Genomic DNA, 12,742 nt, shown 5'->3' on the forward strand with positions numbered 1-12,742 from the left:
TTTACCAGTTTTTTGTTTATATAAATACATGTTGTTATTAAAACCTTAGTAAAAAAAAAAAAAAAATAAGCTGGTTTCCAAAGTTTATTTTGGATGAATTTGGCAATTTTATGGTAATTGTTGGCATTATCAGACGGGTTTATTGAGATCTTGCCCGATTGCTGCCAAAATCGAAGCGTGCTTTCTAGACAGATGTGTGACATGCTTTTTTGTTCATTTCGTGTGGGCGTAGCATGGAACCCAAGTTTGATGACACTTAGTAGCTTAATTAGGTTTTTTTTGGTTGTTTTTTTACAATAGTGTAACTTGGCTACATGAAATTTGAGAAACATGAGAAGACCCAAAAAAAGTCTGAAGAAGCCACGTGTGGAAACACAACAAAAAGGCTGCCATTTTGCAGTCCTAAGTGGGAGTTTTCGGGGGTCAAAATTCACCCCCGAAGCTTGTTTGACGCCCCAAAATGAAATTTGGGAAACATGTCTGTCATGAGTAGAGCAACAATACTCTCAAGAAGCCACACCCAAGAACACACAGGAAGAGCATTTTTTTGGCTTTGAAGCGCTCACTTCGATTCACTCCCTGAACCCAGTTTCACCTTTGCAACGTGCAATTTGGTTGACGTCTATCACAAACATCTCATCAAGCCGTAAAGCCACGTAAAGTTTGATGAGTTGCAGTACAACAAGTACAGCAAATGTTAACGACAAAGCGTCCAAACAAATATGCTACAAAACAAGTCGTTTGACAACAGGCCCTAGAATGAGTACAGACAACTGAAATCTGAGGACTAGCTCTGAGTACAGCAGCGGTTCAACACCTCAAATAAGTACTGTACAACGGTTAGTCTCTGCTAGGATGAAGGGCAAAGTTTATAAAACAGTGGTGAGGCCGGCCATGATGTACGGATTAGAGACGGTGGAACTGATGAAACAACAGGAAGAAGAACTGGAGGTGGCAGAAATGAAGATGCTGAGGTTCTCGCTTGGAGTGAACTGGTTGGATAGGATTAGAAATGAGCTCATTAGAGGGACGGCCAAAGTTGGATGTTTTGGAGACAATGTTAGAGAGAGCAGACTTCGATGTTTTGGACATGTTCATAGGCGAGAGAGCGAGTATATTGGAAGAAGAGTGCTGAGGATGGAGCTGCCAGGCAAAAGAGTGAGAGGAAGACCAAAGAGAAGGTTGATGGATGTTGTGAGGGAGGACATGAGGACAGTTGGATATTAGAGAGGAGGATGCACAAGATAGGCTTAGATGGAAAAAGATGACACGCCGTGGCGACAAGCCGAAAGGAAAAGAAGGAAGTAAAACAAGTACTAAAAACAGTGGCAAAGGTGTGTAAAATGAGTAAAACTGCAGAGAGCTTTGACTCATCGTAAAGTACAACATAAATGTTTGTCTTTGAGATTTTATTTACAACAGCAATAAATTAATTTGAAAAAAAATCAAAACAAAATCATGATTTAGAGAAACAATGTACCTCCTTTAGGACACACAATAAAAAAAAGGCAAAGTTTTGATCCAGCAACCGCCACAAACTGCATCATTGTCAGTTATGGGCGACTAAAGTGGGTGAGTAGACACACTGTGTGTGGTGACAAGACGGCGTTGTTAGATGTTTGACACGTGGGAGAAGAAAAACATGTTCCCGTAGAACGTTGTCGCCGTCTAACATTTGGTGGGCGGCGGACGCTTGTCGTCGTGACCTCGGAGGTCACTCACCAGCTCCCTCTGCTTCTCAAGCAAACCCTACGCACACAAAGTTGTGTTGACTACGTGGTGTTTTGACTGTGCCGCCTGTATACACTGATCTAAAAAAAAGAAGACCGGATAGCTCGTTGGCCACCAAAGCTGAGGTCGCCATCCGCCATCTTGTTACTACCAAAACAACCATCCCGACCAGTGCAGCGTTAATCGGCAGTGAGAAAACATTCCGCAGGTAAGTTAGAAAGATTTACTTTGACACTGTTAAAGTTTGTTTGTAAAGTTTTTTTTTTTTCTTCTGATGAGCTTAATTCACTTGAACAAAGTTTTGTTTCCCGTTGTTGTCGTTCACTGTTCACTCTCAGCTTCACCTTTGTAGGCTGACGGTTTTTCGCAAAAAAGCAATATAATATTTGCCTCAACTTCATCGGTGGATAAACAAGGAAACACATTTTCTGTGAATCGTTTGATGAATTTCATAATGCAGAACTCTGCATATTGAATTTGATTTTCAAATGCGAGGAAACGAGTTTCAATTTTCTGTCTGAAATAGGACGTCGCAGAGACAGCAAATGAACAATGCTTTTAGCACAGGGGTGTCAAAGTCATTGTTGCCGCGGGCCGCGTTGTAGTTGCGGTTTCCCTCAGAGCTATTATGATTGTGAAACAATAAAAATTTTGAATCGCCTCATTATATTTATACTGATGTGGAATTAGAAATCAAGGTAAGTGGGTTTTTCGACGATAGTTCGTGTTTGGCAACACAAAAAATGCTCGCAATATCTGCAACCTGTCATTTATAACGTGGCAATTTGAAATTGTAACAAAAATCGTGGAAGTTGACACACCCGATTAGCCTTCGCGGGCCACATAAACACCATATGGTGAGCCAGATCTGGCCCCCGGACCTTGAGTTTGACACCTGTGGTTTAGCATGTATTTTCCCATTGCGAGTCCTTATTTCCAAAAATATATCTAACTGATTGACTTAATATTGAATGTTTTTATGACAAAAAAAATGCTTATATTTTTGCTATGTTATGATGATATTGCTTCACAGCGTATTTTGGGAAAAGTTCATGTCACGGAAATCGGGCCCTCGGTAATATGCAAGGTTTCTTGCTAGTCACGGTGATATAAGTCTTTCCTTTGCACTTATATCCTTTTTTGGCTTACCAAGTCCGATTAAAAATCGTTCATGTTACCAGAACTGAAAAAATGTCAGGCTCACACGCCCAGTTTTGATTCTACATACCAAACTTTGAGGAAAAACCCCGCAATAATCCAACCTGTAAACTCTGTCCTCCACCCGCTTTGGGAGTACCAAGATGGCGGCCAACTGGCTCCAACCAACTATCCAGTCTTTTTTTTTTTTTTTTAAGATCAGTCGGTGTGAGCGTGTGACACCTGTCGTAGCTGAGCCAGGCCTCTGAGGATCTCCTGCTGCCGCTGTGTGCTGCGCAGGGTGACGACATCCGCAGGGGAGATGTCAGGAGGCGGCGCGCAGCTCAGCGCTACTGACGAGGAGGAAGGATCGCTGTTAACGCACAACAATAAGGCCGCCCGTGAGTACGATTTTGCACCTGTATGTGTGTGAGGAGTGGGCGTCTCGGCGGGGTCCAGGTGGACAACGTCATCGGTGCGGATGTAAGGGATGAACTGGAGGGAGGGTTGCGGAATGAGAGGAGAGCGCCCCCTGGAGGAGAGGAGCAGGGAACACACGTTTCATACAGCAGCGGTGGTTTGCAAACATTTTACAGCAATCTCAAAATATTTGGCATAACTATCTGAGAAGGCTTACCAGTCCAAAAAAAAAATATTTTAGCCATAAAAATGCACAATTTGTGTTCTGAAGTTTAAGTTTAAGACATTTAATGAATTTGTACATGTCGGGTGCAGGACTCACCTTTCCGTATTCGCACTTGCGCCGTTACCGGTAGATTCCGCCTACGACCAACAAAGACAAGTAAAGCGAATGTCGTCACGTCGGCGGTTTGACACTCCGGCGCTCACGTTGTCGCTTCGAGGCCGACTCGCGACGATCCGAGTCTCCCGCCGGGTACCCGGCCGCTGTCGGTTTACGGGCGGGCAGTTTCTGTCCTGCAGGCCGAGGATCTCCTCCTGCCTCTTGAGTCTGCTCTCCTGTCGGCTCCTCTGCAACGGCGCCGGGTAGCGCTCGGACGCGGGGACGAAGCGCCGGCTGGGCCTGCGTCGACCAAAGAGACGCCAAAAGGTCTTAGAAGGGCAGGACTAGATCGACGAATGAATTCCGCTCGGTTGTTTTGGGACCTGCGTGTGTTCCACTCGGGCCTCCTTTTTTCCTCCGTCCTGGCGAAGGCCTCATAGGAGTCTCCTCCGACGGCTCCTGCGCCCACGCGACCCTTCTGCACGTTCTCCTTCCCTGCTCTGTTCCTGCAGTTCGGAGGAGTCTGGGGGGGCTCTGCTCTGACAGGAGGGGGGGGTGCGTCTACACCCACACATATATTAATAGTCAGTCCATTCAATTGCTTAGTATTGCGTTTTTTAGGGGTGGGGGGGGTGTCCTTTTCAGCTGTTAGATAAAGCAAAATTGAGAATTTGCATTCCTTTTATGCCAGAACAGTTGTTTTACGGTGTCCCCGCGACCACTGTGAGGATAAGCGGCTAAGAAATGGACGGACAGTAGAGTTTTTAAGCTTCCTCCGTGATTTCTTAGTATCTGAATTGACTTTTATAGAGAATCAGAGTCGATGGGCTGAACTGAACTGAATTTCTAGATGGGGGAGGGAGACCAAGACAAAGCCCCGGTTGTGAAGAGAATTAGGAAAGTACATAGCTACAACAAGGAAACATTCAAAGTGGATCTTCTGTGAGATTGTAGGGCATGGGTGCCCTGAGTTTTTTACCCCAAGATCTACTTTTCAAGCAGCCAGCCTCTCGCAATATACCGACAGGTATATGATGATGATGCTCCCAAAGGTGGAATTTTAAAAATGACACATCATCTCATCCTGCACTTTTCTACTTTGGCTTCAGACCAGACCTTTCCCACTCGGAAAAGAGAAAATCTCGTCCAGTTTCACCACTTTTTCTTCGATTATCCAGATACTCCGAAGGTCATTGCACCTTAAAACAACAGCATTTCTTTTTTTTTTTTTTAATATCTTTCTCCATTAATATCAAAAGTAAACATAAGCGGCACGTCTAGCTCGTCTTTGCTCTACGTTGCCCGGAATGTGTCGCTAACTGAAATGGCGCCGGTGGACGCTGTCATTATAAAACACATTGATGGGCTGCGTAAGTACTGTAACGTTTGTAATTATGAGTGTACGCCTTTAAGAGCGGGGGCGCGGGTTTAAGGTAAACTAGGAAAAGTAGTGTGTGGCGGAGCAGCGGTCGTTGTTAGAGAAAGTTCCGTGTGCTGCCTAAAAGAAACCAGTGGCTTCTTCTTTTCATTTTTTTTACAGTACGTATGTGAATTGTGCCATTGGATGTAACAACCAGTCATCTCTCACTCATTGATTCACATTGCAAAATGCCACAAACCGAATAGCTGTATATTTTCAATTTGCATTGGATTTTTTTTTTTTTTCATTTTTTTTGCGGGCAACGTAGAATATGTGCGAAGAGACTGCATCAGCGGTGCACAATTGCGCAGTTTAGAGGGAACATTGGCTTACGTCTTTTTTTTTTTTTTTTGGCAACGACGCATTGAGCACAACCCGGTGCAGGGCTCCACCGTGCGAGGAAGGGACGGGACGAGAACCATCCAGGACGAGCCTCGTAAACATTCAGTGCGGTGGGATTGACTTAAGTGACTTCTAAAAGACTATAAAATGAGAATCTACGTGGGGAATACATAAATGCCAGTATATTGCTAATCTCGTCTTTTACCAGTCTGCACAGCTGTGTCTTTCTTCTCCGTTGCAGTCGCAGCTGGGCTTGACACTGAAGGACACACACGCAGATGATGTCACGCACTTGATCTGCAGTTGGGGGGTTGGGGAGGGGGTCCACACTTTTTCGACTCACCACACGCACCAACCGACTCCTTCACTCCTCCATCATCGTGATTCTTCTCCGGCTGCTCCTGGTATACACACACACACACATTAATGTACATGAATTTGCGATAGCATCCGCAGCGTGTTGGCGTTTGTACAGTCGTGTCGACTACTTTTGTGCACTCGGCTACTTCATTTGCGCCCACTACCGACTTTATTCGTGCAGCGCTGTGGACTCGGCGTGTCGGGTTGTGTCCAGCCGTGTCGTCGCTGACCTCCGGTTCCTTGCGTTGCTCGCGCTGCTCCTGCCGGTACCTCCCGAGGAGCGCGTCCCTCTCCTGCGCGACTCTCCTCTCCTCCTCTCGGTCCTCGGCCCTCCTTCTGGCCTCTTCTCGGAGCTTGTGCCGCCTCTGCTCCTCCACCTGAGCCCGGATGTCTCTCTGGACGGGGGTCAAGCACGGAAAAGCGCTCAGCGGCCGAGACGAGGTGGGCTGCGGCCGGCTGACGCTTCCACCTGCTGCTCCAGCTGCTTGAGCCGCCTCCTCTCGCGTTCCTCCATCTGGACGGGGTCCAGCAGGGCCGTCATGCTCCGATGATAGCTAGAGAACGCGTGTTTTCATTTTTTCATATTTCAGGCTGATGGAAGTTTTTTTTTTTTTTTGCTGTTCTTTGTGCCAGGTTTTCACTACCTGCTCTTGGCGGGGTCCACGCCGACTTGGACTTCACAGCGGCCGAAAGGATCCCACGTCAGGGACGAGCCGGGTGACGCCTTCCGGTCGCTGGATGGCGCAGTGGGCGGAGCTTGAGTCCCCCCAGCAGGATGTTTGCGCTGTAGCGAGTCAAAGTGCGCGGCCCACAGCTCGTGATCTTCGTTCTGCACGGATAACCAAGTAACACAATTTTCTTGCTATGTGCTGGACTACATTTGTGCTCTGCTGTCAGCTAGAGGACTGCAACTAAACATTTTATCTATCCATCTTCTTTGCCGCTTATCCTCACGAGGGTCGCGGGGAGTGCTGGAGCCTATCCCAGCTGTCAACAGGCAGGAGGCGGGGTAGACCCTGAACTGGTTGCCAGCCAATCGCAGGTCACATAGAGACAAAGAGCCACACTCACAATCACACCTAGGGGCAATTTAGAGTGTCCAATTACTGTTGCATGTTTTTGGGATGTGGGAGGAAACCGGAGTGCTCGGAGAAAACCCACGCAGGCACGGGGAGAACATGCAAACTCCACACAGGGGGGGCCGGGATCGAACCCGGGTCCTCAGAACTGTGAGGCCAATGCTTTACTAGCTGATTCACCGTGCCGATAAATATTTTAATTATCATTTATTTGATTATTTGATGAATCATTACAAAAAAAAAAATTCCATCCCTACAGGACAATATTTCAAATTGCAAGTCCAGAAAATGCACAAACAAATGAATGATTATCAAAAGTGATTATCAATTGAATAATCAATGAAAAACAAATTTGCTTAAAAAAACTTTTTTTTTAGGTTTGGAATGCATTATTTAATTTTCCATTCATTGTAATGGGAAAACATGCTTCATTTCTCGAACGTTTTGGTTTTCAACCTGCCTTGTGGAACGGATTGTGTTCGAGAACCAAGGCCTCACATTTCTGAGGTCCCGGGTTCAATCCTGGACCCGCCTGTGTGGAGTTTGAATGTTCTCCCCCATGCCTGCGTGGGTTTCTTCCCGCATCCCAAAAAAATGCAACATTACTTGGACACTCTAAATTGCCCATAGGTGTGATTGTGAGTGCGGGTGTTTGTCTCTGTGTGCCCCGCGATTGGCTGGCGACCAGTTCAGGGTCTACCCTGCCTCCTGCCCATTGACCGCTGGGATAGGCTCCAGCACTCCCCGTGACTCTCGTGAGGATAAGCGGCAAAAAAATGGATGGATGGATGGATGATTAATTGATGCACCTCTACTTGGCTATTTATAGTGGTGTAATCGAATAAACATGGTAACGAGAACAAGCCTGTCCCAACGAGGAAGCGAAAATGAAGTCATTTTTTTAGCAGAAGCCAAAGCATTTTTTCCCGTGAGCAACATATTGTCTGTCTACGTGTGTTGCTACACTCTGCTCAAATGTGGCTGCTAGTTTCGTTAGCCCATCTGTGGTTTTGGATTGTGCGTTAGTTTGACAAGTGGCCTTCAGCTCGGAATTTTGTGCGACTTTGAGACCTGACTGAGCAGCATCTTCTCGCGCATCCTCCGTTGGCTCGTCTCTTGCCTCTGTCGGTCCAGATCCTCCAGCCAAAGCCGTTTCTGCTCCTCTCGCCTCTGCGAGGCCAAAGTCTCCTCCATCGGAGTCACCGCCTACGCACGCAAACAAACACACATCAGTCATGTTCTGTTCATTTTTTTTCACATGGCAAAAGTAATCTTGACATTTACCCCGAGCCTGAGGCTGGACCTGATTGCTGCCGGCTGCTCTTTGCGGCGGCCCGCCGGATGAACAGAACACTCACTTCCTGGTTCTTGCTCTGCCTGAGGGGGGGAATGTTTTTTTTTTTTTTTTTTTTTAAAGCCATTTTTCCCTGAAGTAAAAGTATTGGGACACAAAATCATTAAATGTCAGGGTAGACTCGGGAGTCTTTGGTGGTCCCATCCCGGTGTGACGGTCTGAGGTCTCCCCCCCGTGCTGAAAAGTCCCCTTGTGATGAATGGGCATGCGTTACTAACAGGGGAACTCTGGGTACAATCTCCCGGTCTCACAGTTCCCTTTCTTCTACATGGAAGGAGCTAACATACATTATAACCTAACCTTAAAACAAAAATGTATTTAAAAAAAAAAAATATATATATATATATATACATTTATGTATGTTCGCTGTGTTCGTCTTTCTGAGACGTCCATAGCGAACATGAACACTCGGCGACAAGTTGTCGAATGGCACATGTTGAAGACGCATGGATGGGATGTTTCAGACTGGCTGGAAGTTTACAAAATATATGCGCACGCACATTAATATACGCGCATGTGCATTACTCACAAAGAGGCACTGGGAGCGCTCAGACCGGGACATTTTCGGACACGTGCACGCTTCCACGTTTGCGCCAACATTTTGAGGAGGAGTTCCTTTTATGTTCCGAGGTGCAACATAGCGAGTTTTAATTTGTGACAAACCCGTTAAGTTCCCGTATCCCACTGGTGTCACACTCTAGGCCCGGGGCCCAGATCCGGCCCGCCGTGTGATTTGACGTGGCCCTCGAAGGCAAATCATGTACGTCAACTTCTGTGATTCTTGTTCAAATCTGTCCCAAAATTACTAATTCCCATATCATAAATGATGACATTGAGGTATCGCAAGTGTTTTCATGTCACGTAACATCAAAAATAGTTGAAAAATTTGTCTTGATTTCTGATTCCAAAACTCATTCATAAATTTCACGTGTAAATACGATGAGGGGCGGCACAGTGGATCAGCTGGTAAAGCGTGAGCCTCACAGTTCTGCGGACCCGGGTTCGATACCGGCCCCGCCTGTCTGGAGTTTGTTTGCATGTTCTCCCCGTGCCTGCGTGGGTTTCTCCGGGCACTCCGGTTTCCTCCCACATCCCAAAAACATGCAACATTAATTGGACACTCTAAATTGACCCTAGGTGTGATTGCGAGTGCGACTGTTTGTCTCGATGTGCCCTGCGATTGGCTGGCAACCAGTTCAGGGTGTACCCCCGCCTCCTGCCCGTTCCCAGCTGGGATAGGGTCCAGCACTCCCCGTGACCCTCATGAGGATAAGCAGCAAAGAAAACAGATGGATGGAATACGATGGGGCGATATCCGATTTTTATGGTTTCACAGTCGTGACGGCCCTCGGAGGGAAACCAGAACAACAACGTGGCCCGCGACAAAAATGAGTTTGACGCCCCCGCTGTATCCACTCTACCTGCAGTTTGACTGAGGTTGAACAACGCTGTTGCTGCTTCAGCGCCACCTGCTCATCTACAAAACACAATTATATTTATATGTATGTATAAAAATAAACACACATATATACATACCAAAAAAAAGTACCTAGTTGTTGCCTCCACTGCGCCTTCTTCGCCTCCACGGACGCTTTGTCGTCAACGGTGCGCCGCTCCAGCCAGCCCAAAACACCGCCTTGAGACCTACATCTCCATAACGATATTTCATTTAATCATTTACAGTTTTGATATCCAGATGGGAAACTGACAGGCGACAGAAGTAAAGGATGGCACAGCACAAAGCAGGTGAAGAAAATAATACAGTCCAGATCGAATGATGACAGAGGCACGTTACCTGTCGTCTTTCTGAGGTGAATTTCCATTTGTTGCGGTTTGATCCGGTCCTGCTCTGTCCTCGTCCAGCTCTCCTCCGCCTCCTTGTCCTTCTTTTTCCTCGAGTGTGTGATGTACTGAAAAGTAAAGATCACAAGTAACAAAACAAGTCTTCCAAGCATCATGTTTTTTGTTTTTTTTCCCCTCAGCCACCATGTTGACTGGACGCGCCGTGCTCCTCTGTTACGGGACGGTCCTGGCTCGCGGTCTGGAATCCGTGGCATATGCGAAGTGTCGTCACGGCTCTCGGTCCTTGGTCTTCCGGCGGGTCCGTCGATCCCGTCGGTCCCGACTTCTGGTCAGACATGGCAGCCCATCTTTCGGACGGTACAGCTGCTCCATCGTCAGAAGTGGACCTGCTTTTCTGCCGCTCGGACTTCTCCAACACACACGACGGATGCATGTCACTTGTTGCTAGGCAGAATTTGCTGTCCGATACACTAACTTTTGTCACCGCACTGCTATTTGCTGGATTTCCTGGGGCACTTCCCCACTTGCCCCTAACGCAAAAGTGCCGTCAAACGCTGCCCGCAAAAGTTACGCACAGGATGCACTTTTGTGATGTCACTTGTTGCTAGGCAGAACGTTCCAAAGCTGGAAACTCACCTTGGGTGCAGCTTTGCTTACGACTGCCACCCGTGTTTTGGAGGCCGTCTGACCGCCTCGTGTTCTGTCCCCCGCCCCGCCGGACCCAAAGGAGGCTCCATTGTCTGCCGCCTGAGTCTTGGGGCCTCTCGGAGCCGCCGGGCGCTGCCCCGCCCGACGTTGCGCCCGCACATCCTTTGCGCAGAACAGCTGCCCGGAGCAGGCCGGACGAGGTCTGAGGGAATTCTGCGTGGAAAACGTTGCACGGTAATTCTTTCCTGTTCCCGTTGCAATACATTCTAAGCGAGCACTCACAGAGGGTGAGTAGTTTTACTTTACTGTAGTCTTATTGTTCAGTGGTTTATTTAATTTCCACTGCTACATTTTTTGGGGGGGGGGGCGGGGGGGACATTTTGTCACTCTTCAATCCATCTTATTTGTCTTTTTACACTTAAATGGCACTTCTGAAAAAATGGGGAAAGTTTATCTACATACATGCTGCATTTTGGTTTATTTTATTATGCAAATGTTAACTTCTTTCCAGACTTGTACAATAAAGTTTTTATTTCTCCTTTTAGGGTCTTTTCTTTTATTGCTTGCCAGTGCTGTTTTTTTTTTTTTTGCACCACTTTCATCATCTTCATCTTTTTGAGTGTGGGTTCATACCGTGACAAGATTCCTTTCGACAGCTGTGGTGAAGAAAGAATGAAAATGTGAAATTTATTCTGAATGGGGGGAAAAAAAGCATATGTAGAGGTATACATAATAAAGAAAATGAAATCCTTACTGTGGTTAAGCACAATCAACTTGGGTTTTCCATTTTGAATTTCAAACAACAGGCCGTCTCTGTTCAAAAAGATCCACAAATATCAGCAAATGTTTTGCCGCATACGCACTTTTGTTGTACAATTTGACGAATGCAAGCGTTCCGCTGGCATCGTGCGGTAAACGTGCCAGGCCAGCTTGCTCCATCTCGAAATAAACTTACCCGAGGTACATAGTAACATACGACAATCTCCACGGAAGTTATTTGATGCCCAAAAATATAACTAAATCAGCGGCGTTTTCCGTTTCTATACACAAATGAAATGGCCCCAAAAGAATGTTTTGTTTTTGCCTTCGAGTTGATCTCCTCCGAGCTTCCTGGTTGCTTGAATTATGCCCTCTGATTGGTGAGTACGACCGAGAGAATCCTCGTTGATTGGCTGGTGGCTTTTTAACGTTGAAATCAAGAGCCAATCACAAGGATCTGCGTCGAGGGGCTCAGCCGTTAATGCGATGTCGCATTTGAGAGCAACTCGGAATTTGAATGTCCAGTGCATTTGATGGGCTAACCACATTTCCGTTCCACAATTATTGTATAAAATCATGGTCCTCGAGAATTCACCGTTGATTTTTTTTTTTTTTAGGTTTTAATGATTAACATGTATAAATTCAGAAATGCCACACACACCCGCGTGCATCCGCACTTGATGATGTCACTGAGTCCACTGCTTCAGTAAGGCTTGAAGAGACAGACAGAAACAATTACAAAACTTTCAAAGTAAAAGTATTGTCATTCTTTTTACTGGCGTTGACTTGCTCGCAACTCACACACACATTCTTTACCTTGTAGTCAATCCCAACGTCCCAAAAACAGTAGCCTGGCCTTTTGACATCCCAGAACACCCCCTTTCACGTAAAGGGAGGGGGGGGGGGGTCTTAAATGTCCCTTTGCGCTTATATCTGAAATGTTTCTTTTTCCTTTCCTCTTCCATCTTTGCTGACGTCACAACCGTCAATCCGAGTTACATATACTGTATCACAATACCATCTCATTAATCTCATTATATTTCTTGCAAAGTTTTGTATTCACAAATTCGAATTTGCTGGTAAAACCCAGTTTCGGTGTCCTTAATTAAAGAACTAAAACTGTATAGAATGTAGATATCTGAAGCTAAAAACAAGAACGTTATCGAAACGTGATCATACATTTCTTTGTCTTTTTTCACTTTACTCTTGATCTCTGGGACGTTTTTTTTCACTGTATTCATGTTTATTAATCCTTTGTATTATGTAACGTTAACGCACTTTGTTACATTTACATTGCACGATTGAAACAAAATAAAGATCTTGGACCAATTACAAAAACTTTGCATCATATCTTCAAACGCGAACTT

The 12,742-nt window shown here is 46.1% G+C and overlaps 1 protein-coding gene and 1 long non-coding RNA gene across 6 annotated transcripts; one reads left to right on the top strand and one right to left on the bottom strand.

Moving 5' to 3' along the window:
• Positions 1-248: 248 nt before the first annotated feature.
• On the bottom strand, positions 249-12,429 carry ccdc66 (coiled-coil domain containing 66). 5 transcript variants are annotated; one of them, XM_061833599.1, is made up of 22 exons: positions 12,192-12,429; positions 12,037-12,087; positions 11,371-11,429; positions 11,250-11,272; positions 10,605-10,829; positions 10,152-10,377; positions 9,961-10,075; positions 9,715-9,815; positions 9,587-9,642; positions 8,096-8,188; positions 7,883-8,017; positions 6,377-6,561; positions 6,202-6,286; positions 5,861-6,127; positions 5,716-5,773; positions 5,578-5,631; positions 3,994-4,171; positions 3,718-3,910; positions 3,611-3,651; positions 3,288-3,400; positions 3,112-3,221; positions 249-1,749 (listed from the first exon to the last, which is right to left on the bottom strand). In XM_061833599.1, the coding sequence occupies exons 1-22, from the start codon at positions 12,338-12,340 to the stop codon at positions 1,669-1,671; spliced, it is 2,598 nt and encodes an 865-aa protein (XP_061689583.1). In that variant the 5' UTR covers positions 12,341-12,429; the 3' UTR covers positions 249-1,668. The 5 variants fall into 5 exon arrangements, with proteins under 5 accessions (XP_061689583.1, XP_061689584.1, XP_061689585.1 ...); XM_061833600.1 differs by having other exon boundaries at positions 3,112-3,218; positions 12,192-12,425; XM_061833601.1 differs by having other exon boundaries at positions 10,152-10,374; positions 12,192-12,424.
• LOC133507973 (uncharacterized) lies at positions 5,642-10,280 on the top strand. Its single transcript, XR_009796946.1, has 4 exons — positions 5,642-5,776; positions 6,366-6,577; positions 9,849-9,976; positions 10,148-10,280. It is a non-coding gene; the product is annotated as an uncharacterized LOC133507973 (long non-coding RNA).
• Positions 12,430-12,742: the final 313 nt, after the last annotated feature.

Source organism: Syngnathoides biaculeatus, chromosome 10 (genome assembly GCF_019802595.1).
Source record: "Syngnathoides biaculeatus isolate LvHL_M chromosome 10, ASM1980259v1, whole genome shotgun sequence".
Lineage (NCBI taxonomy): Eukaryota > Metazoa > Chordata > Actinopteri > Syngnathiformes > Syngnathidae > Syngnathoides > Syngnathoides biaculeatus.

What these genes read in the sequence shown, in the direction of transcription:
- ccdc66 (XM_061833599.1), bottom strand. Translation starts at nt 12,340, where the DNA reads ATGGAAGAGGAAAGGAAAAAGAAACATTTCAGATATAAGCGCAAAGGG. An exon ending in ACGTTGGGATTGACTACAAG is followed by an intron (nt 12,088 to 12,191) that starts GTAAAGAATGTG and finishes TGTCTCTTCAAG; the next exon opens with CCTTACTGAAGCAGTGGACT. An exon ending in TCGAAAGGAATCTTGTCACG is followed by an intron (nt 10,830 to 11,249) that starts GTATGAACCCAC and finishes TTTTCCACGCAG; the next exon opens with AATTCCCTCAGACCTCGTCC.